The sequence below is a fragment of the Myodes glareolus genome, chromosome 1, assembly GCF_982192425.1.
Source record: "Myodes glareolus chromosome 1, mMyoGla1.1, whole genome shotgun sequence".
Classification (NCBI taxonomy): domain Eukaryota; kingdom Metazoa; phylum Chordata; class Mammalia; order Rodentia; family Cricetidae; genus Myodes; species Myodes glareolus.
The window spans coordinates 25,300,123-25,325,043 of record NC_142026.1 but is presented as its reverse complement, the minus strand read 5'-3'; the positions used below and the strand labels follow the sequence as shown (position 1 = coordinate 25,325,043).

The following is a 24,921-nucleotide window of genomic DNA, read 5'->3' as shown; positions in this document are numbered from 1 at the left end:
TTCCATGCTCCTAGGGAGGTAGAATTAACATAATAAAAATGGCAGTCTTACCAAAAGCGATCTACAGATTCAATGCAATGCCCATCAAAATCTCAGCAAAATTCTTCACAGTCCTCGAAAGAACAATATTCAACTTTATATAGAAAAGCAAAAAAGGATAGCCAAAGCAATCCTGTACAATAAAAAAACTTCTGGAGGTATCACAATCCCTGACTTCAAACTCTACTACAAAGCTACAGTACTGAAAACAGCCTGGTATTGGCATAAAAACAGACAAGAGGACCAATGGAACCAAATCAAATACCTGAATATCAATCCACACACCTATGAACACAAAGAAGCAAAAATATCAAATAGGAAAAACAAATTTAACAAATGGTGCTGAAATAACTGAATATCAACATGTAGAAGAATGAGAATAAATCCATATCTATCATCATGTACAAAACTCAAGTCACAATGGATCAAAGACGTCAACATAAAGTCAGTCACACTGAACTTTATAGAAGAAAAACCAGGATGCACACTTGAAGACATTAGCAGACCACTTCCTAAATATAACCCTAGTGGCACAGACACTGAGAGAAACAATTAATAAGTGGTACCTCCTGAAACTGAAAAGCTTCTGTAAAGCAAAGGACATGGTCAATAAGACAAAACAGCAGCCTACTGTATGAGAAAAGATCTTCACCAACCCCCATTGAACAGAGGATTGATCTCCAAAATATACAAAGAACACAAGAAATTAGTCATCAAAAGAATAAATAATCCAAAAAAATGGGGTCAGACCTAAACAGAGAACTCTCAACAGAGGAATTTAAAATGGCTGAAAGACACTTAAGAAAATGCTCAACATCCTTAGCCATCAGAGAAATGCAAATCAAAACAACTCTGAGATTCCATCTTGCACCTGTAAAAATGTCCAAGATCAAAAACACTGACGACAGCTTATGCTGGAGAGGATGTGGGGTAAAGGGAACACTCCTCCATTGCTGGTAAAAATGCAAACTGGTCCATCCCCTTTGGGATATCAGTATGGATATTTCTCAGAAAATTAGGAAACAACCTACCTCAGTATGACTTTTGGGTATATCCCCCAAAGGATGCTCATTTGTACCACAAGGACATGCTTTGTCCATATTAGCATTATTTGTCATAGCCAGAACCTGGAAACAATGTAAATGCCCCTCAACTGAAGAATGGATAAGGAAAATTTGGTACATTTACACAATGGAATACTACACAACAGAAAAACATAATGACATCTTGAAATTTGTGGGCAAACGGGTGGATCTAGAAAATATCATATTGAGAGAGGTAACCCAGACCCAGAGAGACAAATATCATGTGTACTCACTTATAAGTGGCTTTTAGACATAAAGCAAAGAAAAACCAGTCTACAATTCACAATTCCAGAGAACCTAGAAAACAATGAGGACCCTAAGAGAGACACACATGAATCTAATCTACACGAAAAGTAGAAAAAGACGAGATCCTGAGTAAATTGGGAGCATGGGGACCGTGGGAGAGGGCAGAAAGGGAGGGAAGAAGAAAGGAGAGGAGTGCAGAAAAATATAGAGTCCAATAAAAAACAATTTTAAAAATGAAAAACAAAAGAAGGAAGAAATGGAAGAAAAAGGAGAGGCAAAAAAATAGCTCCAAAATGTAAGTAGAAAGCATTGTCTTAAATAAAACTGTCTGCTAGCCTATCATTAGAGGTACATGAGTCACCCTGTTTGTTTCTGAACTTTCCAGTGATGTGTGTGTGTATCTACCACCACATCAATCATACTCAACACCAAGCCAACAAATTATTGCCTTGCACGAAACTGAGGACTCATTACAGAACCACAAAACAAGACACTTGAAATATCTGAAGACCCAGACACTCTCCACAGTTACCATTCACCTCTAATGGTTCTTTGTGATAGTGTGGGAGATGCTTTTCTGGGTTCTTGGACACAGTTTTCTCTCACTAGTAAGTTCTCCTTTCTCTATGTACTACCAAGTTAAATCTTGGGACTGTACTAAGCAAGGTTAACGTTCTTCTATAGAACAGCTCAGAGGAAGCTACCAGCACACATCTTTCAAAATGGTCTCCAAATCCTACCCCTTCCTTATACCAATCTCCACAGCCTTCATCCTTGAGACACTGTTACAACTGGAGATGAAAAACCCTCCACATGTCCCTGTATTTAAATGCTTAGTCCACAGCTAGCAGCAGTGTACTGGGAAGTTGTGAAATTCTATGAGGTTTGGCCTATCTGGACCCAAAGGTTTGCTTAGGAGACGAGCTTCAGAATTATAGTCCAGTCTCACTTCTGGTCCTCTCTCAGCTTCCTAGTCTAATGAGACATGCTAAGTCACACTAACAGCCTCCTCCATGATGCCTTGCCCACTATGATGTACAATGTCCCTTTATACTGTGAGCCAAATAAATCTCTCACTTACCAGACATGCTAACAGAATACATCCTTTGAAAATGCTTTCCTTCTTTCTCCTTTTCCAAACATGGCCCATTCCCTTCCTGTGGCCTGAACAAACAAAGGAAAGCACTGGTACATTTCTCCTTCTAGGAACTCCAAGTCCAATCCTGTGCCTTCCATGAATGACTACATGGGGAGAGGAGGGGCAGCCACATGGTAACAGGATCTTTCCCTAATGAGAACTTTGCAAGTTGCATGCTTCACACTAAGGCTCGGTTTCTGGCTCTCCTCTGGAAGTCATTTAAAGGGGGTCAAGGAAGTGCATCTTTGCACAAGCAAACATCCGTGCTTCTTCCCTCTAGGGATGGCCCCATGTCCCCCTCTTTTCTTTCTACTTCTGCCTTGAATGAGGTTCTCCCTGGACTCGCCCTTGAAAGTTGGCATACGGTAGGCCTGAACATGCAGTTTCTTTTTTTGCAAGCCCTTTTCTGGCCAGACTCTAATTTCTCTGGTCCATCAGTTTAGTGAAGAGTCTTAAATTCTGAGTCAAGCCACATGCAAAATTGTATGGTCACAAGCAACACAAATTTAATTTTTAATTTCCTTTCCTGAAAATTGAGTTTGATAACAATGCACACGTTTGAGTCCTTGAGAGACGTGGTAACACAGGGCCACTCCAGTACATACTGGGGAACTCAGTGAGCACTTAGGAAGTAGTATTTATATTACAGAGCTTCTCCTGGCCCTGCCTCCTCAGGAAATCTCTGATTTCTCCAGTCACACTAAGGAGTGGTTGACTCTTGGCTCTGGAGTATCATGGGCAAGGTGCCCTAATATTGAGCTTGTGAAACAACATGCAAACTTATGTATATACAAGCATTTTCTCCCTGAAAACTTCCTACTGTGACTATATAATACCTTCATTTGGGGAACCCCTATAACTTCTACCCCATACAAGTCATTCAGATGTAAGCAGTCCTTGGTAGGACTATAATATAACTAGCGATGAAAACACAGAAACACAGCAAGGTGCTTAAAACAAGTGGCCCTCCAATCACCTGAACGGTTTGGGAAAAAATGGGACTTATACCCCCAGGAACTCTGGCTCTAAAACAGAGCTGAGCAACTGTCTGTTTGTAAAACAAAATGATTCTGAGCATCCCCAATGTCCTTCCAACCTATACATTATCCACATCGCCTCCACAAACAGAGAAAGAGGGAAAGGAATGGGGGAATGTGTGGAACATAAAAAGTTATGCTGGGGGCTGGAGAGAAGGCTAAGCACACTTGTTGCTCTTCCTGTGAACCCAAGAATGGTTTCCAGTATGCACACAGGACAGCTCACCACCATCTATAACTCCAGTTCCAAAGGATCTGTCACCCTCTTTTGGCTACCATGGTACCTACACATGTGGCATATCTGTACCCAGATACATATACGAATAAAGAATAAATAAAAATAATAATGCTACAAGCCTGAAATTCGGAGTTCACAGATTATCCCCAAATTTATTTTATCTAACAACCTTTCTTAGAAGCCTATCAGGCAACTGGATGGGAGAACATCATGGTTCACAAACACTGAAGTTGTTCATCAGCCAACAGCATCTCTGACTGGCTCCACACTCCGAGCAGAGTCTCCCACATGGTTCACCAGCCACATGGGTACCCCTGCTCTGCCTCCGAATGCAAGTCTGGTCACATCAGTACACTATCACCTTCGCAGACTCTCTATGTAGTCTGCAGATGCACGACTGGGTCTATTTCTGTAGCCGCATTGACTTTTTCTCATTTCTGCTTTGTATCCCTTTTAGAAATCTTTGGCTAGGAAATGGAAGCATCTGTACCTCCCCAGTTGCTCAGAGAGGGACATACATAGGCACTGAACCGCCACTTAACACCAGGGCCAGGCAAGAGGTCAAGAGGTCTGGAGCAAGTGTCCTTTCCCCGCCGTGTCCCAGAGTCTGTTTCTTTGTTCCACGGATGTTGCGTCTAGGCTCTCTGGCTGGCTTCAGGAACTACTTAGCGTCTCCAAAAGGGTAGAATGGAAACTCACCGCACAACATAATCCAGACTGCATACTTGTTTAAGCAAGGGGGCTTTTTAGGCTCTGTCTGGAAAGAAAACAAAATGCCGTGACCCAGTTTTCAAGTAGGTCGAGATGCGGCAGACTGAGTGAAATCACGAAAGTCATAAAGAACTCCGGAGCCCAGGACTGTGTGACGTCACTTCCTGAGTAAGCGCCCCCGCTGGCCAGCGTGTAACTTGTCTTTCCAGCAGAGCTAGTGCTTAGGCCCTGGGGGAGGAGAGGATGAACTCATAACTTAAACAGCCCTCCACTTGCCTTTTCCCATCCTCCTCTCCAGTTTTACCAAGTTGACATTCCTTTCTGCAATGGTTGGTGTTCCCCTATTTAAATGACTGGGGTGACTACAAATGGATATGGTCTCAGGGTGTGTTTATTATCTTCTCTGCCCCCTTTCGGCTTTACCTTTAACAAAACGAGAAGCAAGCGGCACTGGAATTTCGAAAACCTCGTAGCGCTGTGATCTGTGTTTTCTTTGTGTCTGTGCACATGTGTGGAGGCCAGAGGTCAAGTTCATGTGTCATCAGGAACACGGTCCACAGTGTTTTTTGAGGAATGGTTGGGACCTGGCTGCTTTGGCCAAGCTGACTAGCCAGCAAACTTTAGGAATCCACCTGTTAGGACTTCCGCTAGTCTAGTCATCATCCCTGCTTTTAAGGTGCGCTTTAAAGGATGGAACATGAGTCCTCGTGTTTTCATGGCGGGCAGTTTAAATACGGCACTCTGCCTTCTATGGATGGATGGTGCCATTTGGTCCTTCCCACCCCACCCCACCCCCACCCCACCCCCGGTTAACAGCGCAGCCTAAATAATCTAATTATGAAGACTTTTGGTCATTCTTGTTTTCCTATTACTTCGTCTTACTGAGCTTTGAAATATGAACCCTTCTGATTTCCTTTAAATGTTTCTTCTCTTTTAAAAAAAAAAAAGGAAAGAAATAAAAATAACCCCATTTATTTTTTCCTTGTAAATTTTTGATTTTCATTTCTCTGTTAAATCTCTGAGTTATTTCTCTTTTCCTAACCAAACTGTTTTTCGTCTCTTTTGACCTTTGCCCTGTCTTCCTCTGGGCAGGGAATGTGCTTCAGAGCTCAGCTGCAAGCACTTCTGCCTCTTGCTTCCCCTCTTGGCATAGTTCTTCCCTCTGCTCTCTTTCTTTGTCTCTATTCTCTCTCTCTCTCTCTCTCTCTCTCTCTCTCTCTCTCTCCCTTTCCCCTTCCCCTTTTCCTCCATTCATCCTCTCTTCATTCCGTCACATGTGTCTATGCCTACGTTTTCCCATCCAAGTTTCCCTCGGCCTCTTCTTTTGCAGACCTCCCTGATTTTGTCAGTCTTCCATACTGCTTGTTTGTTTTAGGAGATGGAAGATCTGTCTTTTCATAACAGAAATTGAAAGCCTGCGGAGAGGTCTCTGCCTCTGATCTGCTTCATCGACCACCTTGTTCATACTGTCACACAAACCTAGCCTGCCGACCAGCGAAGCCACTTGGTTTCCTAAAGCCAGTCTGGCCTCTGCCACAATATCCTCTGCCCTTTATCTATTGATCTCTTAGTTTTTCAGGGTCACCTTCCACCTGACTCTTCCAGCTTGTCAAGGAAACTTCCCCTGGACACCCACCAGCCCACAGACTAAACCTCCTTATCAACCTAAATTCAAACCGAGATGATAAATTCAGTCTTTGGAATGCTACGCTGTTTATAAAAACATACAGAAAGCATAAATAAATATATGGTGGACCAGATAATTATTGTCTAAAATTTCACAGAACCTCCGTAAAACTCAAAGCTGTCCAACCCCCGTGCAACTTATGTCAGCCATGCTTAGCTCATCAGCGCAGTATCATCAAGCCTTCGCTACTCGCCCAGCAAGCACTCCCACCCTTCTGTCTTTGATGCCTTGGCAGCTGTGCTGAAACACACAGAGTTCACCGCTACCCATTTCAATTGTATGAAACTGAAATTCCAATGAGTCCTCTGCCGTCTTCTGGTATCTCAAAGCCAGGTTTACAATCGCAGGGTATCAGGGCATTTAGTGACTCATCATCGGCTATCTCCTCCATTTAGACCGCCTTTGTGTCTGACAGCCTACATTTCACTTACCCATTGTAAAGCTGCTGGACCAGTTTGGAGCTAGTGTAAACAATGCTTCTGCAAACATTCCTGAGCAAGAATTCTGGCCCACGTGTGCATGCATCTCTGCAGGGCAGGTAGAAGAACTGCTGAGTCACTGTGGATATCCTTACTTTGTTACCAAATGACAACCCCGGGATTTTTTTTTTCCCAAAGGTGGTGCCCCAGTTTCCACTCCCAGCAGGAGAGCATGAAAATTCCTTTCACTCTGCAGTTTTGACTAAAGTCTTGCTCATCCGGTGAGGGCAGGGATAGCATTTTCATCTCTCCATGCCCAGAGCTACCAAACTGACTGATGTGTAGGAGGAATTCCCATCTATTTGTTCATTCTTGAAATTCCCTTACACTTATGAATCCTTTCTGACCTATTTGGTGTTCCCCAAGGAGCAATTTTAGGAGGTCTTGGGGTTGAACACATGTGGACAAACCTAATCAGAAGACCCATATTCCAGAAATCCATAAAATGTTGGCTTCCCCGTTGCTGTGGATTTATAGAGAAAAGAGGGTTGACTTTTATACAAAGCAGAGTGGTGGAGACAATGTATCTATCATATAGCCCATGTCTAAAACAGGAGAACAAAGAATAGAAGATACTTCTCCCCCCCCCCCCACCACCACCACCAAGTCTCTGGAACTCATCTATACCCATCTTTGTCTCTAGAACCATTGGTAAGTATTGAAGAGAACATTCTAAGGTAAGGATAGTTATTTCTCTTACCCTTTTGTTAGAATTTATAGAATAGTTCTCAGTGTTGCTCTTTACATATCATAAAAAAAACTTTAAAAGAACTGAGTCACTGTAAATGAATGTTAAGCCAGAAGTGGAAAGGTTTAGGAAGAGTGTATTCTTGGCCTTTGCAATTTATTTTGAAATTCTTCCTAAAACCTGTTGGGTTGACAGGCTGCTAGACTGAGAACAGGAAGGGAGGATGTGTAAACACACACACTCAGCACACAGTGCAGTCCGGCAGTGGCTCTAGGCTGTAAGCGCCAGTGCACAATTATTTCGGTGTTTCTATATGTTTGAATTTTTAAATAATAAAATGCTAGAAAAGCATGGAATAAATCAAAGAAATGAACCTAAATATAATTATCGAATCTAATACTTCAAGAAACCCTTTAACATAGCACTTTGTAAAAACTTGATAGTATTTAGTCCAAGAACAAATAAATCTAAAATAATAAATAAACTTCACTCAGTGGTTTAACTCTATTTATTTACAGAAGACATCTATTTATGTGCCATTTTTCTCAATTATTCCATAATAGTTACACAAATGTATGGAGTATAATGAAAATTTTGCCATATGTATTCTTTGTTTAATAAATAAACCAACATAATTGTCATATCTGGTACTCAAACATTATTTACTTTTGGTGAAACATTTAGTATCCTTTCATTTTTATGTTTACTGACTTTCCATGTGGAGGGTGGGGGAGTTTGCACATATAGAGGTCAGGGTACAGCTTGAGGAATCCATACTCTCATCCACTACTCAAGGCCGGAAGAATCCAAATCAGGTCCTCTGGCTTGGCCCCCAGAAAGTACCTTTAACTGATAAGCCATCTTATAGGCTCTGAAGCATTTGTTTTAAGACCATGACTCCCATGTCTCAGTAACCCAGATGCTGATGTTAAATGTATTTATTATATATGCATTTTACCTGAGCTACATAACAAGACCTTGTCTCAAAAATGGCTGTAGGGTGGAGGTGGGGGGGAAATGATGAAGAAAAACATAGGATTGTTGTTTCTTGGAGTTCTCTATCCTCCAACCCAAATTCCTACTTTGGAAAATAGCAACTTCCTAAGGACTACTTATTACCTCCCAAGGGTTAAAGGAAAGCCCAGCTTTTTTTTTTTCCTACATTCATTTGCAAATAAATATCGAAAAAGTAACAAGCGATTTTAATGACAAAACAAATAATTGACTCAGGACTACCAGAAAACCAAAGCTATCAGTGAAATCATGATGGAAGCCAGGTGCAATACCCAAGTGTCTCCCCATGGGACACCTCCCTGATGGTGGAGAGATCTGACCTTCACAGCCTTACCAAACAGTTAAATTAGCATTACGCATAGCAGGACAGGGTGGCATAATGCAACCCAAGCCTCGCCTAGGAAATCGTATCAGAAAAGTTTATGTGAAACCATACAGCTATTAGAATTAACCTCCAGCTTGAAGACAATATAAAAGCAGAAGAAAGCAACAAGAAACAATCACTGAATACTCAATATGAAAAGGTATAACTTTCAGATTACACAGTGGGTATTACGGGTAAGTTTTTGTGGGACCCTAATTTGGAAAAGGTAAAAAATGTTTGTTTTTTTTTTAAAAAAAGGTGTAGATTGCTGTTTGGGCATATATAAATATATGGATATTTATACTAGAGAAGGGTGATTACATTTATTAAGTGTGATAGCACAGACTGTGCAAGAGAATCCCGTGGTCTCTCCATTTCTGTTGAACACTCAGAGGTGAGCATAACCGTTTCCCCAGATGATATGAAGAATCTCGGTCAACATTTCAGAGAGAGAGCACACGAGCAGGCATGCAATGTGATACAATGCGCACAGGCATCGAAGACGGCTGATCAAAGTGGTTCCCAACCTGTGGGTCACAACCCCTTTGAGGGTCGAATGACCCTTTTACAGGAGTTGCATATCAGATATTTACATTTCAATTCATAACGGTAGCAAAATTACAGTTATGGAGTAGCAATGAAATAATTTTACGGTAGGGGATCACCACGGCATGGGGAACTACAATACAGAGTCACAGCGTTAGGAAGGTTGAGAACCACTGGCTTATGTTAAGCAGTTGGTCACTCAACGTTCAACTTTTCTATATACATTTGAACTTTTTTCTTCTTCAAAAATGTCAACAGAGCAAAGGGGGAATAATGAGAGAAGCCACAGGATCTCATAATAAAGACTGTGGTTTCTAAATACAGTAGTGTCCAACCAAAACACACTTGAAGTAAATTTAAGCATCACTCAAACCTGGTGGCACATTCCTAGAATTTCAGCTACTCAGGAGATGAAGAATAAAGATGATCTGAAACTCAAGGACAGCCCAGGACAGAGAATGAGTTCAAGGTTAGCCTAAGTAACTTAACCAGTCCCTGTTTCAAACTTTAAAGAGGCTGGAGAAACAACTCAGTGGTAGAATAGTATTGTTCCATCCGTGAATATACTTGACATCTAGTCCTGGGCTTATCTAATGGATCAACACCTTATCATAAAATTGCTTTTCAAAGATTAGATCATGCTTTCCATCCTTCTGTGTTCTAGACATCATCACAGCTTCCTTTGGACACTTCCTGACTGGCACACTACTGCTCAGTCAAACAAGTGCCTTTGCCCTGCAGACTCCTTAAGGTCTCCTCTGTGCCCTGTCCATTATGGGCACTGTACCTTTCATACCCTCGCTATCTCCTTTTCTCACTTTTTGAACTGAGAGGCTGACAGTGGCAATCTGCAAACCACCTGTCAGCTAGAGAACTGGCTATGAATCAGGATCAGCCATTAAATAATCTGTTTTGAGATTTGAGATGCACGCCTACAAGTAACATTATACAGACTGAGCAGGTTGTATTTATGTATTTAGGAACATATATGTATACATACATACATTCATGTAACAACAATTGATGAAAAGAGAAACTATGAATTTGAAAGAGCACAGAGAAGGATATGTGAAGGTTTGGGAGGAGGAAGAGCATGGGAGAAGTAATGTAATTCTATTATAATCTTTAAATATAAAACATAATTTTAAAAGATTTGAGATTCAGAAGACACACAGTGTCCCCTTTAATGCCTCTCTGTCCCTTCTTTTTCTAGATTTTCATGTCTGGAGAAGTCACAGAGGGTGACAATTTTTGCTACCACCTCACATCCACCTTAGCTTCCTGAAGTGACTTCTAGTTCCTGAATTACGCTGGTTGCCCATTTTCCAGGGTCCTGAGCACACCAAGGTGGCTGTAGTGGGGCATCATGTGTCACATAGCGACTGGCAGCTCCTCTCCCAGCTCCCGATTTCAGAATTGCACTCGAGAGGGATCGGTCCTTGCATGCTTCTAGAACTGTTCCTCAGAACCTCGACTGTGAACTCATTTCTCCAGCTTTCTAATCATTTTTGATGACCCAGGTCCCTATGCTAAACCACATCTGGACTAAAATGCCTTCAGAGGTTTACGTTTCCCACAAGAAACTAGAACTGACAAAATTTCATTAATCTGGGAAATCAGAATCTAAGAAATTATAAGTTATTTTGAAATAACAGGAACTTATGAAAGGACTGGGAGTAAAAGATGTGGGACATGAAACCACCTTCAACAATTAAGTGGGGGAATACATTATTCGTCTCCACCCTAGACCTATCGAGTAGGAAACTCTCCAGGCAGAATACCGGATACATTATGCTAAACTGCCAGGTATTCATGATGCAACCTACTCAGTACAGAAGTCCAAAGACTGTCAGGGAAGATTATTAGATGTGAGGTCACTTGGGCGTCACGAAACCCAACATGCTACCTGACTGATGCAAGAGCTTCAATGCTGACATTTTCTTATTTCCCAATCCTCCTCTCCTTCAGATTGCAAACACCGTCTATGACAATTTGTCAGACAAGCAGGAACGCTTTACTGCAGGAAGCCACCACCACAGAAAGAATGAACTCACTGCTCTCAGAACTATACAACAAAGCAACTGTCTTTGCTAAACTCTGATTTTTAAAACCGAGTTTGGCTTTAACTTTGTATGACACGGCTCTTATTTATTAGTGGTTGTGGTTTGAAGGAATTTATTTCTTGTCATTGTAAAGTGTCCACAACTGGGTCATGATGTTGACGCTGTTGGTTTCTAACCAGTGATCCTTGTTTTGGGAGGTCTGGGGACACGAGCCCTATGTGTTAGAGATGTGTTACTAAGCAAGGGTCTTGTTGGTATGAGTGTTGCTGGTTCCGGTGGAAGCTCTCTGCTTCCTTGTCAACTGCTCACGATATGACATTCACAGCAGCACAGACAGAGCCACTACTTACCCCAGGCCCTCCCCAGCATGACAGACCAGCCTTCCCTGACAAACTGAAACCCTCTGAAAAGGGAGTCAAATCCTCGATCTCGTGAGCTCCTTCTGTGGTGGGCTTTGTCATAGTGTAGAGAAAACAATTGTTCTATTAGCTTAATACACATTGCAGGGATCACAGATATGCCAAGAAAGATATGAAAGCAGGACATCCTAGAAATAGGGAATTGCATACTTAGAAGCAAGCATAAGGATAATTATTGGCTAATTGATATCAAGATCTAAGACTTAAGAGTAGAAATTGGCTGCTATGTCCTAGCATAGTGATTGGAGAAGAACTTCTGAGCACAGAAAAGAAGAAAGATAGAAAGAGAGAGAGAGGCCGGGCGGTGGTGGCGCACGCCTTTAATCCCAGCACTCGGGAGGCAGAGGCAGGCGGATCTCTATGAGTTCGAGGCCAGCCTGGTCTACAAGAGCTAGTTCCAGGACAGGCACCAAAAACTACAGAGAAACCCTGTCTCATAAATAAAAAAAAAGAAAAAAGAAAAAAAGAAAGAGAGAGAGAGAGAGAAAGAGAAAGAGAGAGAGATAAGGAAAAGAGAGAGGGAGGGTAAGAGGAGGGAGCCAAGTTAAGCAAATTTATCCAGTTGTTTGAAACATAGAACATCCATTTACTGTGCTGCAGCTACACCCATGAATTCAAGACAGTTCACTGACTTAGAAGATGTGTAATGGGTGCCCAGCGTGTGACTGGGCCTCCTCCTAGCCTGGAATAGTGTGGCGAACTTTCCAGACATGTTACATGTGTCTGGACTGTTACCAATGGTTTCAGCATTTCCTTCTGTCCACATGCTGTAAAGATGTCAGCATTGAAGCCACACTGATCAGGACTTAATTTCTCAGTCTCATTTCTTAGTGAGTGCACAGTCCTGATAGTGAGTTCAATCTGCGCCCCCTCCCCTTTGGTTGCCATCAGGCAATCAGGTACCAACCTTGGAAGCAGCTTAATCCCACCTCTTGGCGACAGACAGTTAACATCCTTCAGATGCAGAGGGAGCCATCACCCTTAGGGAAAGAAGACAAAATTCTTACAAACTCCTCTTAAAATGTTCTGCTTTGAGAGCCCCATCCAGACAGGACATATACCAGCTGACTCTGGCCTCCACAAAGAAGAGAACTGCTCTCTTTCCTGTGAATGAAGCCCAGAGACCAGACCCATCTAACGGTGAAACTCAGTCAGTGCAAATGCCTCCTCCACTCCAGATCTCATCATCAGTACCAGAATCAACAGGGATTTTAACTTTTAACAAGCAACAAGGAGAAAAGTTAGTGAAGGACCGCACAGCCCCCAGACAAAATCTAACAATAAGCCTAAACCAGAAGGCTTGCTAAGCACAGGAGGACTTTTTTTTCCCAGAGTACCGACAGAAAAGATAACCATCTAATGTCTCTGAACATCTCTAGAATTGGCCTTTTTAATTGAAAGTTACCGAAAAGGAGCGTTGGCATGTGGTACCTTGTTAAAACTGTCCCCACTGTTTGGTTTTTTTCTCTGAAATGGGAAGGTTTCTGTCCTTTTAGATTCAGGAACATTTGTCTTAAGTATCCTAAAAATCATACTACAAATTTATCACAATAACCCATATAAATTTTAGGTAGCATTCTGTTTGAGGACTTTTCTGATTAAGAAATTAATATACATATACATGCAGTTTATATATAAATACATATATATATATATATGCACACACACACTGTAGTATTTTGTTAAGACACAGATGAAAGTTACTTGCTACCCAACAATTTAAAGTTTTTAAAAATTATTTGATCATTGGTTCCCCTTTTGTTTTATTCCCTATGCATATTTATTATTCTCATGATATTTAAAAATAATGCCAAGAACATTGATATTTTCTTGTGTATGCTCTCACATTTATCTGCATGTATTTGAACACGTGTCTGGTTGCTATTTCACAGAAATCAGTTCAGTTCTATTGTTACTGAGCAGTGCCCGCAGCAGACACAGATGCAGGTGTTGGGAATGCAGCAAGAAGGGGTGGGCTGAAATCCGTGCCTTGACAAACTTGTCACGGTGGGAAACGCTTGAGAGACCACCTAGCCGATGCATACATGAATAAGACACAGGCAATGACTGTGTCAGCAATGACAACATTTGGGTGCCTGCCAGGAGCCAGGAATAAGTTTTCCAAGTGTAAGTTTATTTGATCCTTCCCATTTTTCAAGTGCTAAGACAAATTACTTACCAGGCATCAAACTATTAAAAAGATGCCATGACATAAGTCACTAGAAAAAAACCTTCTGAGATCAGGTGGCCAGAAAAGCCTACCCTTGTGGAGATGATGACTTACAAATTATAATTTAGAGGCCGAGACAGGGACAATAATGCAAAATCTGAGTGGCTGAAAGGCATGGGTAAGGGTATTCTTATCACATTGTGCAGAATCATGCTGGGTGAATTCATGGGGTTGGCTGAAAGATATCCACACAGCCTTGAAGTTTCCTATGGCTGGACCGAACTGCAGTCAGGCTACCCCACTTACAAGGACTCTGGAATCACCTCCTTCCTCAAAGTATCTACAGTGGAAAACTCTTTTGTGAGTTTTTTTTTCTCTGCCACCTTGAGATTTAAGTTTTTGAAAAACCATATTTTATAGCCCAGGTATGACTTTCTCTAGGACCCAAGAGTCAGCCTTTGAAATGTAATCATCAAAAACAGGAACGTAATACACTAACCTCCCAGCTCTGCCCTTAGGAGAAAAGCCTACCTTCTGGAGCCGAGGGTTGTTTCAAGATGTAAGTTTCATCTTGAAGTTAGGGTAGATGGACTCTCCTATTGGCAAAGCCAATTAACAAACACAGATGGCCTACAATACCCTACTTCATCTCTTCGAAAAATGCTTCTCTCCTTTGTTTCAGCAAAACTGAGTCCAGATTTAGTCCTGACTTCTCTCCCCAGCTGTTACAGCTTTGTTCAATTTCATTCAGAGCAATCTTTGCTCTGCCAAGCACACTGATACCCAGCCTTTGGGGAGGACCACGAATTTACAGCTGGACCAGACAACAAATGGTGGAGAAACACTGATCAGTAGTCACCCGAGCATCAAGAAGATAGAAAAGACTGAGCCACAAGAAAAACACTGAAGTGTGGATGTTGCACTAGGGAGGAAAGGGATGAAGGATATGGACAGAAATTGATTCAGTGTTGCATTCTGGGTGGGAAGGAGGAATCAAGAGATTGGAGAAATTTTTGGAATGAAAAGATAAAGCCGATGTAAGTGCCAAGCAAAGTTGCTGCCAGTGAATTTAAATAGCAGGAAGCATAGCGGCCATCCTCAGGAGTGGGCCAGCATCTGTCACTCACCACTGAAGTCCATTGCTGGACCCATCCGAAGCATGAAAGTACTTTCCCAAGATGACTAGTGCTTTCTGTAACCCCATCCCCAGGCACTGCTGCAGCATCGGCTCACATACACTCACGAGGCCACAAAAACACGCTCTCGCACCTACACACTTACTAAGACATCATGAACAAGAGCTTTGGTGTAAAGATGTTTTCCACCCAACAACGTTAAGCACATCCTTACTCACTAGGTAGCATGTTCCTTGGAAACCCTGGCAGAACCTGAAAGGCCCAAGTAGAACTCCTGGCCCTTCCCAAAACTATTAAAACCCCTTCTAAGAGTTTAAGAAATATCTCTTTGTCATTTTTAGCTGCAGGATAAATGTAGGAGCTAAGGATTTTGTTGGTGGGGTTTTTGTGGTTGGTTAAGCTCAGGGGAGCAATATTTTATACCTTTGTTATAAAACAGGAAACATCTCTTTACTCAAACTGACTTTGGCACTGACAATGACTCATGTGCAGGCAGGTTCTACTATCCAGAGAAAGTACAGCTAACTTCCACGCAGGGAAGGGAGGAGAGCAGGGTGTGTCCAACCCAGGCACGGTCAGGCTAGGCTGGACAGGATGGCGGAGGAGCAAAACTCAGGCAGATGGGGAGGTGCAGACGGGCTCATGAGTCCTGAGGGTTGAAACTAAGGAAGTAAAGCCCTTTCAACAACAAACTGTAGCATCGCACGCCAGATCAGATTGTGCCCAACCCACCAAATACAAGGACCGGAACTGGGTGATGAAAGAGAATCGGGACAGCTGCCACAATCGCTCTAGACTTTATCTTGTTGAAGATGACAATGGCACTGGATCGACTTGGAGTCTGTACCTCATATGCATTAAACCAAATTCCAAGGCCAAGCTATCTTCAGTCATTAAAACAGAGAAGGAGAGTTTGCTGATTTCCCACCACCACCCTAGGATGGGGATGAATACAAACACACATATACACATAGTGATATCCTCGGTGTGTTTTTAGCATGCCAGCCACTGCCTTGAGATGGCCATAAATTGCTCCCAAATAATTCAGATGGTCTGGGAGCATTAATAAAGAAGTCTATCCTGTACCAACCCACTGCCCTCACAAAAAAAGGATGAAGGTAGACAAAAGAAATCTCTGGAGTCAAATCATTTACATTAGGAATTGAAGAGCTTGTATCAAAATGTGGCCGTGGATTGTGGCGATGGCTCAGTGCATCAAGTGCTTAATGAGAAAGGATAAGGGCCTGACTGCAAATCCTCAGCATTTTCATAAAAGTGGGGCCTCTGATTACCCATAGGCCCCATGCTGTGTGGCTCAGACAGGGAGATTCTCCATGCAGTCAGTCTAGTCCAAACCATGAGTTCAGAGCAACCAACGAGAGATCCTGCCTCAAAAATACGGTGGAAGACTAATGGGGATAACACCCAAAGCTGACTTCTGGCCTCCAAAAGCCCAGACTTAAAATAATTCAAAACTAAAAATCAATTAAAATGTGGTCATAATAGATAAGAGAAGGAAATTTATGAACAGACACAATCAATGTATGATCAGCCTCCCTCTGTTCTCTTTGGCCTCTTAACCTCAGGATGCTGTGCTGCTCAGATGCTTTAAGTGCTGGCCACTAAAATGAGCAACTCTGTCTTTCCTGAGTTATGGGCTGCAAAGCACTGAGCTCAGTGTGGCCTGATTGCAATGGTTTAGGTAAAAGGGTGCAGTTTCCCAAAGGACAGCAGCAGACTACAAAGGGTGTGGGTCCCAGCAGGGAGCCAGGGCACCCAGTGGGTCACTGTGGGTGGTTAAGGCAGACCATGAGGGGCACCTGGTCCCACCACTGGAGGCCTCTGTGGGTCCTATGGGGGTGAGAGACCTCAGCTGGTTGACAGAGCAGCAGGTCCCATAAGGAGCCACACAGCAGGTGAGAGACAGAGACATATTGACACCATGCAGAGAAAGTGAGTATAGTTTATTTAGTGGGTTATGGAAGGAAAAGAAAAAGGGGAAAGGGGGAAAAGGGGAAAGCGAGAGAGAGACAGAGAGACAGAGGTGGGAGGGAGGGAGAGGAGAGGAGGCAAGCAGCTACCTCTTCCGAAGAGAGATGGGACAGAGAGAGTGCAGGCTGGAAGCGGAAGGAAGAACAGACAATTACATTTCCATATCTTTTTTTTATAATAAAAACCAGGAAGTTAGGCACAATAGGTTGAAAGAATTGGGAGTGCAGATTCTTAAGATTGCTTCTTGCTTATTTGGGGGAAACCTGAGGAAACTGGATGCTGGTTACATCCTGGGGTAGCTTGTCACTTTATTCCTGTCCAGGGTTTGTGGTATGGAACTGTCCAGTGTCTCTTGGATCTGGCTAAGTAAATGTAATGGTTTGTCCTGTCCTTTTAAGAGTCAAGCCCCGCCCACTCCCCCTTCCACCACCAAGGCAAACAGATTTTCCTTCTGCTTCCAGCCTGCTCTCCCCACCCCAAGAAGTGGTTGCGGCCTCTTCTCCTCTCTCCCACTCCTCTCTCTCTCTCTCTCTCTCTCTCTCTCTTTCCCCCACTTCCCCTTCCCTTTCATAACTCACTGAATAAACTCTATACTCAAACTCTTTCTGCATGATGTATCTGTCTATTTTTCTTTCACCTGCCCCGGTGACCCGTCAAGGCCTCGGGGGACTGGCTGAGGCCTGGAGGACCCATAAAGGCCTTGGGTCACCCGCCACTACTCCTCGTGGAACCGACTGCCCATCGTGGGACCAGCCTTGCCCCCTTATATCTTTAAAAAAAGAATAACAGTGATCCTAATCTATTTAAATCTAACTCATCTCCTCCTGGAGATGAAGTAGAGTTCAACTCCTCCAGTCACTGTGATACACTGCTGCTATTCAGCCTAGGAAGAAGAAAATGAGAAAATAAGATATAAAATAATGTTCTTGGGTCAGCCTTTCAGACCTGTGAGCAGCAGATTCATGTGTTCTATGAAAAAACACTGGTAATCATTAGAGGAATGGAGACCAGTGTCCCACTTGAGACTATGCAAGCCATTCATTGCCCATATGCACGACATTGTGCCGGAGTCCATTACAAACACTGTGTGCTTGCTTTCATTGAATCAAAACCATAGCTGGGAAAGCAAACTTGTAAAGCTTCCTGTTTCGGTGGGTGTCCAGGCGTCCTCTCATATTATCAGTGGAGGCCCAACAGCTTGATGGGATTCATCACTCTATACATTGTGTTACTGCCATTGCTTGGCCCTAAGGATGAGCGTGAACTTATGAATTATACATATAATTGAAAAGCAAGTTAAGAGGGATATCTAGTTTTTCTTAAACCAGATACCAGAATGTATATCCTGTAGCTTCATGATTATGACATCAAGAAGAAGCTATCTACTGTGAAAAAACCCCAGACATCTGTTACCTTTGAGTTGTAGATGAAAGAGGTTATAAGGACATCTTAGGTGCTGAAAACACTTACTATCCTTAAGCTAGCAAGGTTACTAATAAGTATTTACCAATGTGAAAAAAATCATCGTATGTAAGAATACACATTTTAGTTCATGTAAATTATACCTCAAATAAAAATCAAGCAGGAAAATGTAACCTTTCCAAATTGAAAATAAAAGACCTGTAAACACAGAACACGATCCATTATCTAACCATGGTTAATCCAATAAACTAATTCATTAAATACTCAAGTTACAGAGTGTGGTCCTTCTGTGCTTGGAGGCAAAGTTCAACTATGATTTCAACATGATTTCTGAAATAGCTTGTTCGATTAATATACCCATGGGCATATGCCCATACAAATGCCACCTTTTTTTTCATTGTTGCTTTTTTTCGTTGTTGGCTGTGAAACTAGCACGTGTCCAGGAGACATCAGTCCCTGCAGATGCGCCTAGTTATTCCCAAAGCTTCAGACATGTTCACGATATTAATAAAATATGTCCCTTTCCTGGCTCTACAAGGCTTATCTAGCGACCCCTCCCATATGTCGGCCAAATTTTCCATGCTCTGACATTGGTTCTGTTCATCTATGCAGTTCCAAGAAAGAATGGCCTGTAAGAGTGGACAGGAGGTAGCTAGGCTATCTCAATATTCACCAGCGTATCTCCTCTCTACCTGTCCCTCTGCCTTGCCCTTAACTGGGATCTCATTATCTCTCACTCTGGGGCAGCTACAGTTCTCTTTTACCTCACCGCTCTTCCCTCCAGTGCCGGAGATCCCACCTGCCTTGGCCTTTTTAGCGGTTGTGTGGCAACCTCAGGATCAAGTCCAAACCACTCTACTCAGTAAAGGCAGCTATTTTACGAAATCTGCTATCACACACCCACGTCACCTCTTGCACATGTTTTGCTCCATTCAGTGTTGTCCCATGGGTGCATGACTATGACTGACATTTCAGGAGGGACAATCATTCATTGTGCAGAAGTATTCTGTGCATTCCAGTAGGTTTAACAGCCCTGGCTCCTGCCCACTGCATGCCTGTGGTACCCACCTTCAGATATTGTAACAACTAAAACATGCCCCGGATGTTTCCAAACACTCTGAGCTGCCCCCTTCCCAACTGACTACCTCCTACTGGTCCTTCATACCTCAAGTGCTGAGTTGAGCCACATGGAGCTGCTTTCGTTATAGTCCAAGAAGATAGTATTAGCTATTTGATACAGCTAATCTTAATATTCTGCTCTCCTGGAAGCCTTCCCTAATGGTGTATGAAGATACCCCATGACTGTCTCTATTAAAGGGCTCGCCACCAGGCACTGTAATTGTCATCTCTTCCTCTTACCACATGGTTTAACTCTAATTAACTATGAGCACATTACCAGCTCTTACGTCACTTCATCTTTCTAGCACTTGTGTTGGGCGCAGAAGGAGATTAATCCCGGGTTGGCTGAACCAACGAACAGGATGGCAGGCATACTTTCCCTGATGACTCAAGGTTACTTACTATTCCTGGGCAGGTAGATGTCTGCAGGGCACAGTGAGCCACTATACTTTTTAGATTGTCATCAAAAGACCCAGCTCAGGGCTGCATCATTGGTGTGTATGTGTGTGTGTATGTGTGTGTGTATGTGTGTGTGTGTGTGTGAACTTTGCTTTACTGCATCAGCATAAATGTCTTCAGTGGTCCTTGGTGCTCTTTAGAAACAGAAGCAGACCATCTGGAGGACTATGGGGCCACACTGGTGAATCTTCAGAATTATGCCATTGTTTGACAGGCCGATTGTTAGATTTTTTTTCTATCGTTAACCATCTTTAGTCTCCCTTCTGGTTACTAAGGCAATTGGTTTCTAGGACCTTCCTAAGTAGTTACTTTCCTTTGTAAAACTGCTTAAAGGTGGCTCGGGATTTAAAAGCAGAGAAACGTTCCCACTTGAGATGAAGAGCTGCTAACGAGAAGATGAGCCAAGTGACTTTGCCCAGTATCTTCTAAATGGTTGCTGTTTCATAGCCCCAAAGCATATGGCTCTACTTATTTATGTCAAAATGCTGATATCAGTAAACACTGGAGTATACATCTCAAATATAAGACCATTCTAATTTTGGAGGGATGACTTCCAACTATAAAAGTGCAACCTATTTGTTGTAATCCATGAGGAGCAGAAGCAAAGGGGAAAGCCAGAAAAAATTAACTGAAGATATATTTTTTCAGAAAAATATTCATGTGTGGTGTATCATTAAATATCTTTACTACACATCCTGACAAGTAATACATGACTCTATCAACAAGCAACTTTTCAGGTCTTTTATTTTCAATGCATTTATAATTCCTTTCTGCTATATAAGGTAATCACATCAGTTTAAGAAACAATTAAATACACAGAAGAAAATTAAATATTTTTTACAACAGGTTATTGTTTATATGGAGGGTCCATATAATCTTATTTCCTTTAAACGTAATAGTATACCTTACACCAAATCCTCCCTTAGCTTGTGGAAAATTAACATTAAATAGCTAAACATAGAAAACCCAGATCTATAAATAACATAAAAGACCACTTAACTCTAACATGAGCTTAAACAAGACACAGTATGATGCAATATGAATCAACTTCATCCATTGGACAAGTCCAGTAAGACACGAAGAAGGTCTGTGCAATGTGCAGGTGAAGCCTCCCGTCCCAGCTGTGAGCATTTCGTCCTCGGGCTGTGTCCAATTCCATCCCAGAAATGCATCCATTTTTACACCTTCTTCTTGTTCTTAGCTTTTAGGCTGTAATAGAAGAGGAAACGTGTGAACTGCAAATAGAGGAATGGATGGTAGGTACTTCCCAAGCCTTCATTCTTATCTCAGTATGAAAAGCAGCTCATCTGAGAAAGGAGGGCCATGCTCAACATAACTAAGCTAGTTAATGACAGGAACAGGAGATGGACACTTCTCTCAACTCTCTGTGTTCGGTGTATGCGGTGCAATCATGTTCGCTACCATCTGTTGACCAAATGCTACCTTACTGATGTGAACCAGAATCACTGGTCTCTCTCTTTTTTTTTTAATATATATATTTATTTATTTGTTTATTATGTATACAGTATTCTGTCTGCAGGCCAGAAGAGGGCACCAGGCCTCATTACAGATGGTTGTGAGCCACCATGTGGTTGCTGGGAATTGAACTCAGGACCTTTGGAAGAGCAGGCAGTGCTCTTAACTGCTGAGCCATCTCTCCAGCCCCCTCACTGGTCTCTTTTTAAGTCAATTTGTCTTTCAGGATTTAGCAACCAAGCACATATCAGGAAGTCTATAAATGATGCAAACAGGAAACATCCTTGTATGGAGAATCAAGTAGCTAGTGACTATCAGATGCCCAGGGAAATCTAAAACATCACGTGAGAAAAGTTATTAAGTTAAAATAATAACAAACACGATGATGGTGTTGACGTATAAGTGCAAAATGAAGTCTGTGTTTGCATGGTCTAACTCAAATTCTTTTTTCTCAAGTCTGATGTCTCTAGACTGAAGACCTCCAACAGGCCCACCGCCTACACCCTTTATACCATTATTAAGGACAGACTGCTTGTCCTTCGGTGACCCATACCTGAGGTGGCGCACGATCTTTTTCACCCAGTCCTGCTTTGGATCAGCACACACAGATACTTTCCTTTTTGTGTAAAGGCTGAAAATCAAAAACAAAAACTTGTAGTTGTGTCCAGTAAGCATTTAAATGTGCTTGTTTTGCACAGAACATGCAGGGAAGCTTCACATGCTAGGTTATTGTTCCACAGACTAAGCATTTGGCTGCAGAGATGAAAGGAAAGGGAAAATGCATGCAGTCCATCCTGCTAGAAGGAATGGAAAGAACTTCTTTAGACTCTCCCTACGATGTAACAGATGACTATGCAGTTGCAGAAGATGTAATCCCAGGCTTTTCATTCAATGTTGTTGCTGCCAGAGATTTGTAACAGGTATGTATGTAGCTAGTAGCTTGTATTATTCCAAAATAGAATACCCTAAATGAACCGCAAATATTTTAAGTGATATTATAATTAGCCTCATTTTCCAGTAAAAAAAAAATCTGCATTCAAAGGTGTCTTCCATGCATTACATTAAACATTATTCTGGAAAGTGACTTCTGCCCTGGGCAATGCTTATTTTTTCAAAACCTAAAAGCTAAACTTCGGACTTACTCCGGTCCTACTTAAACTTTGAAGTACATGTGATATAAAGCTATTTTGTTCCAAGTATTATTTATGAATAAAATTCCAATAGGTTAAAAGGTTTCTGAAGTTTCCATGTGTTCCTGTCATAATGGAATTAAAAAGTTAATGAATAACTTACATGATTGCGTTAATGTCACAAGCTTCATCAGCCAGCTGTTCTGTGAATCTCACAAAAGTTTTGAGAGGGTAAATGCGCTTCGTGTACCGAAGACAGCAGTCAAAGTTGCTTGCTGCTAAAAGAAAAAAATAAATTCCATTAGGTTCACAGGAAAGAGTTTTCATATTTTGAAACCTAGTGGACACTCTTTGTGGTCTAATTTAACATAGCTCCCAGATATCATTTTTTAAAAATGATAAGCTGTAATGTTTTGGTTCAACTAATGTAGGCAAAGTCTGCTCACTCATTTCCTGGTCATCCAGACCAAAATAATCACACAGAAACTACATTAATTACAACACTACTTGGTCAATGGATTATGCATATTCCTAGCTAGATCTTACATCTTAAATTAACTCATTTTTATTACTTTGTGAATCGCCATGAGACTGTGGTTTACCAGGTAAAGTTCTGGTATCTGTCTCCTTTACACAGCATCTCTTTGACTTTGCTATATATATATATATATATATATATATATATATATATATATATATACATATATACATATACATGTATATATATATATCTTTCCTATATTCATATATTCTCCCCTGCCATAGACTGAAGCAGTTTTTTTTATTAGCCAATGGTAATAAAACATATTCACAACATACAGAGGGGAATCCCACATCAAACTAACACAGTATACAAGTCCATTGCTTCTTTAGGTCTTTTATACGAAATCCAATTATTTCATTGCTGTTTTCTCTAATCACTCAAGAATATGGGTATTCATCCCCACCACCATCCTTTAAAAAAAAAGACCTGTATAGAGAAGCATTTCATATTCAGAATATAGGGTAAGGGAGTCAAATTATAATCTGACCTCTGACTACTGAGTAGGCAGTAGTGAAACTACAAAGAAAATATGATTTTCTAGGAACTACAAAAAAAAAAAACCGCAGAGGAAGTCATAACCATTAGGAGTTGTGCTCAGAGCACTCTGAAACTGTTGTATTGGCTGGTGGAATTTAAATCCCGTTCATAAAGTTCACCACGTGTTTTCAGGCATGCCCCTGTTGTAGATAGTGATATAATAAAGCAATACTCTGGCACTCCTTAGAGTTAAAGTGTAACCCGCTGTAAAGGCACTGGATAAATGTTATCTCAAAGTTGAAGAACAATGTCCTCCAGGCCTCACAGGGACACTGAGGCCAAGTGTCACCGTCTGAACCTTAATGGGATGTTATGAACTTTACTAATATTACTTAGTTGGGAGGTTTTAAAAAGAATGGTTGGAAGTGAAACGTTCCCCACATTTCTGAATGACCATATATCCTGAGAATGTCAACTCAGAACGTCACTCCCAGAAAAGGAACTTGGACCTTATCTTGAAGTAGAAGTGTTTCTGAAAGCCATCACTCTCCAAAGCTGCTAGAATTGGCGGCAGAGAAGATCCTTGGTGGCTCTTTCCTCCTCCTCTTACCCATTAGTCACCCAGTTCCTCTTACACACTTCTTAGCAGGCTGCTGTCCACAGGGCACTTCCAGATAAGGTCTAGGGATGAGGAAAACCTTTTTCCCTCCTGGACCAGCAGCAGGGGCCACACTTACCTCCTGACTGGCTGCAGAAGTGAGCTAGCACCACCGATGCCACAGCAATGAAGAGTAGGCTCTTGCCGGTGCAAGACATTCTCAGCTCCAGGAGTGATCAGCTCAGTGCCAGGTGCTCAGTGCTGCGAATCCAGTGCTCTGTGAGCGTTTTGCTCCACCAGCAGCCCTACTTATAGCAAAATATTGGGAATGTACACAAGAAGGCGTGTTCTCACTCGGGGTTTTCCCCCATTGATTAATCTGGCTCCTCATGTCATCACAGAAAAAACCCACAGGGAAAACTTCCTGCCTTTCCCTAATGTTGGGAAGGTGTGAAGGTCAGGTGGGGGCTGGGAGGGGAGGGGAGCCGAGAAGAAGGGAGAGCAAGGGAGGGGAGAATCATGTTAATTCCTCTCCACGTAGGAAGAAGAAAAGCTGCTCAGACTAGTGACCCAGAAATGGCATCTATCCAGGTTTAACTTAATCTCCCTCTTTCTTTTTTTTTCTCTCTCTCTGAAAGAGAGGA

At 42.0% G+C, this 24,921-nt stretch overlaps 1 protein-coding gene across 2 annotated transcripts; it reads right to left on the bottom strand.

Annotated features, from left to right (window-relative positions):
* Positions 1-20,779: 20,779 nt before the first annotated feature.
* Positions 20,780-24,621, bottom strand: Ccl20 (C-C motif chemokine ligand 20). Of its 2 annotated transcripts, none has more exons than XM_048459232.3 (4): positions 24,417-24,621; positions 22,822-22,933; positions 22,082-22,159; positions 20,780-21,261 (listed from the first exon to the last, which is right to left on the bottom strand). In XM_048459232.3, exons 1-4 carry the CDS (start codon positions 24,493-24,495, stop codon positions 21,231-21,233), a joined length of 300 nt encoding a protein of 99 aa, XP_048315189.1. In that variant the 5' UTR covers positions 24,496-24,621; the 3' UTR covers positions 20,780-21,230. The 2 variants fall into 2 exon arrangements, with proteins under 2 accessions (XP_048315189.1, XP_048315188.1); XM_048459231.3 differs by having other exon boundaries at positions 22,822-22,936; positions 24,417-24,587.
* Between the last annotated feature and the right edge of the window lie 300 nt (positions 24,622-24,921).

Bases quoted from the DNA above. Each gene is read 5' to 3' on its own strand.
- Ccl20 (XM_048459231.3), bottom strand. From the start codon at position 24,495: ATGTCTTGCACCGGCAAGAGCCTACTCTTCATTGCTGTGGCATCGGTG. The intron at 22,160-22,821 runs GTAAGTTATTCA...TTTGATTTTCAG, and splicing joins TGTGACATTAACGCAATCAT to CCTTTACACAAAAAGGAAAG. The intron at 21,262-22,081 runs GTATGGGTCACC...CTTCTATTACAG, and splicing joins AAGATCGTGCGCCACCTCAG to CCTAAAAGCTAAGAACAAGA.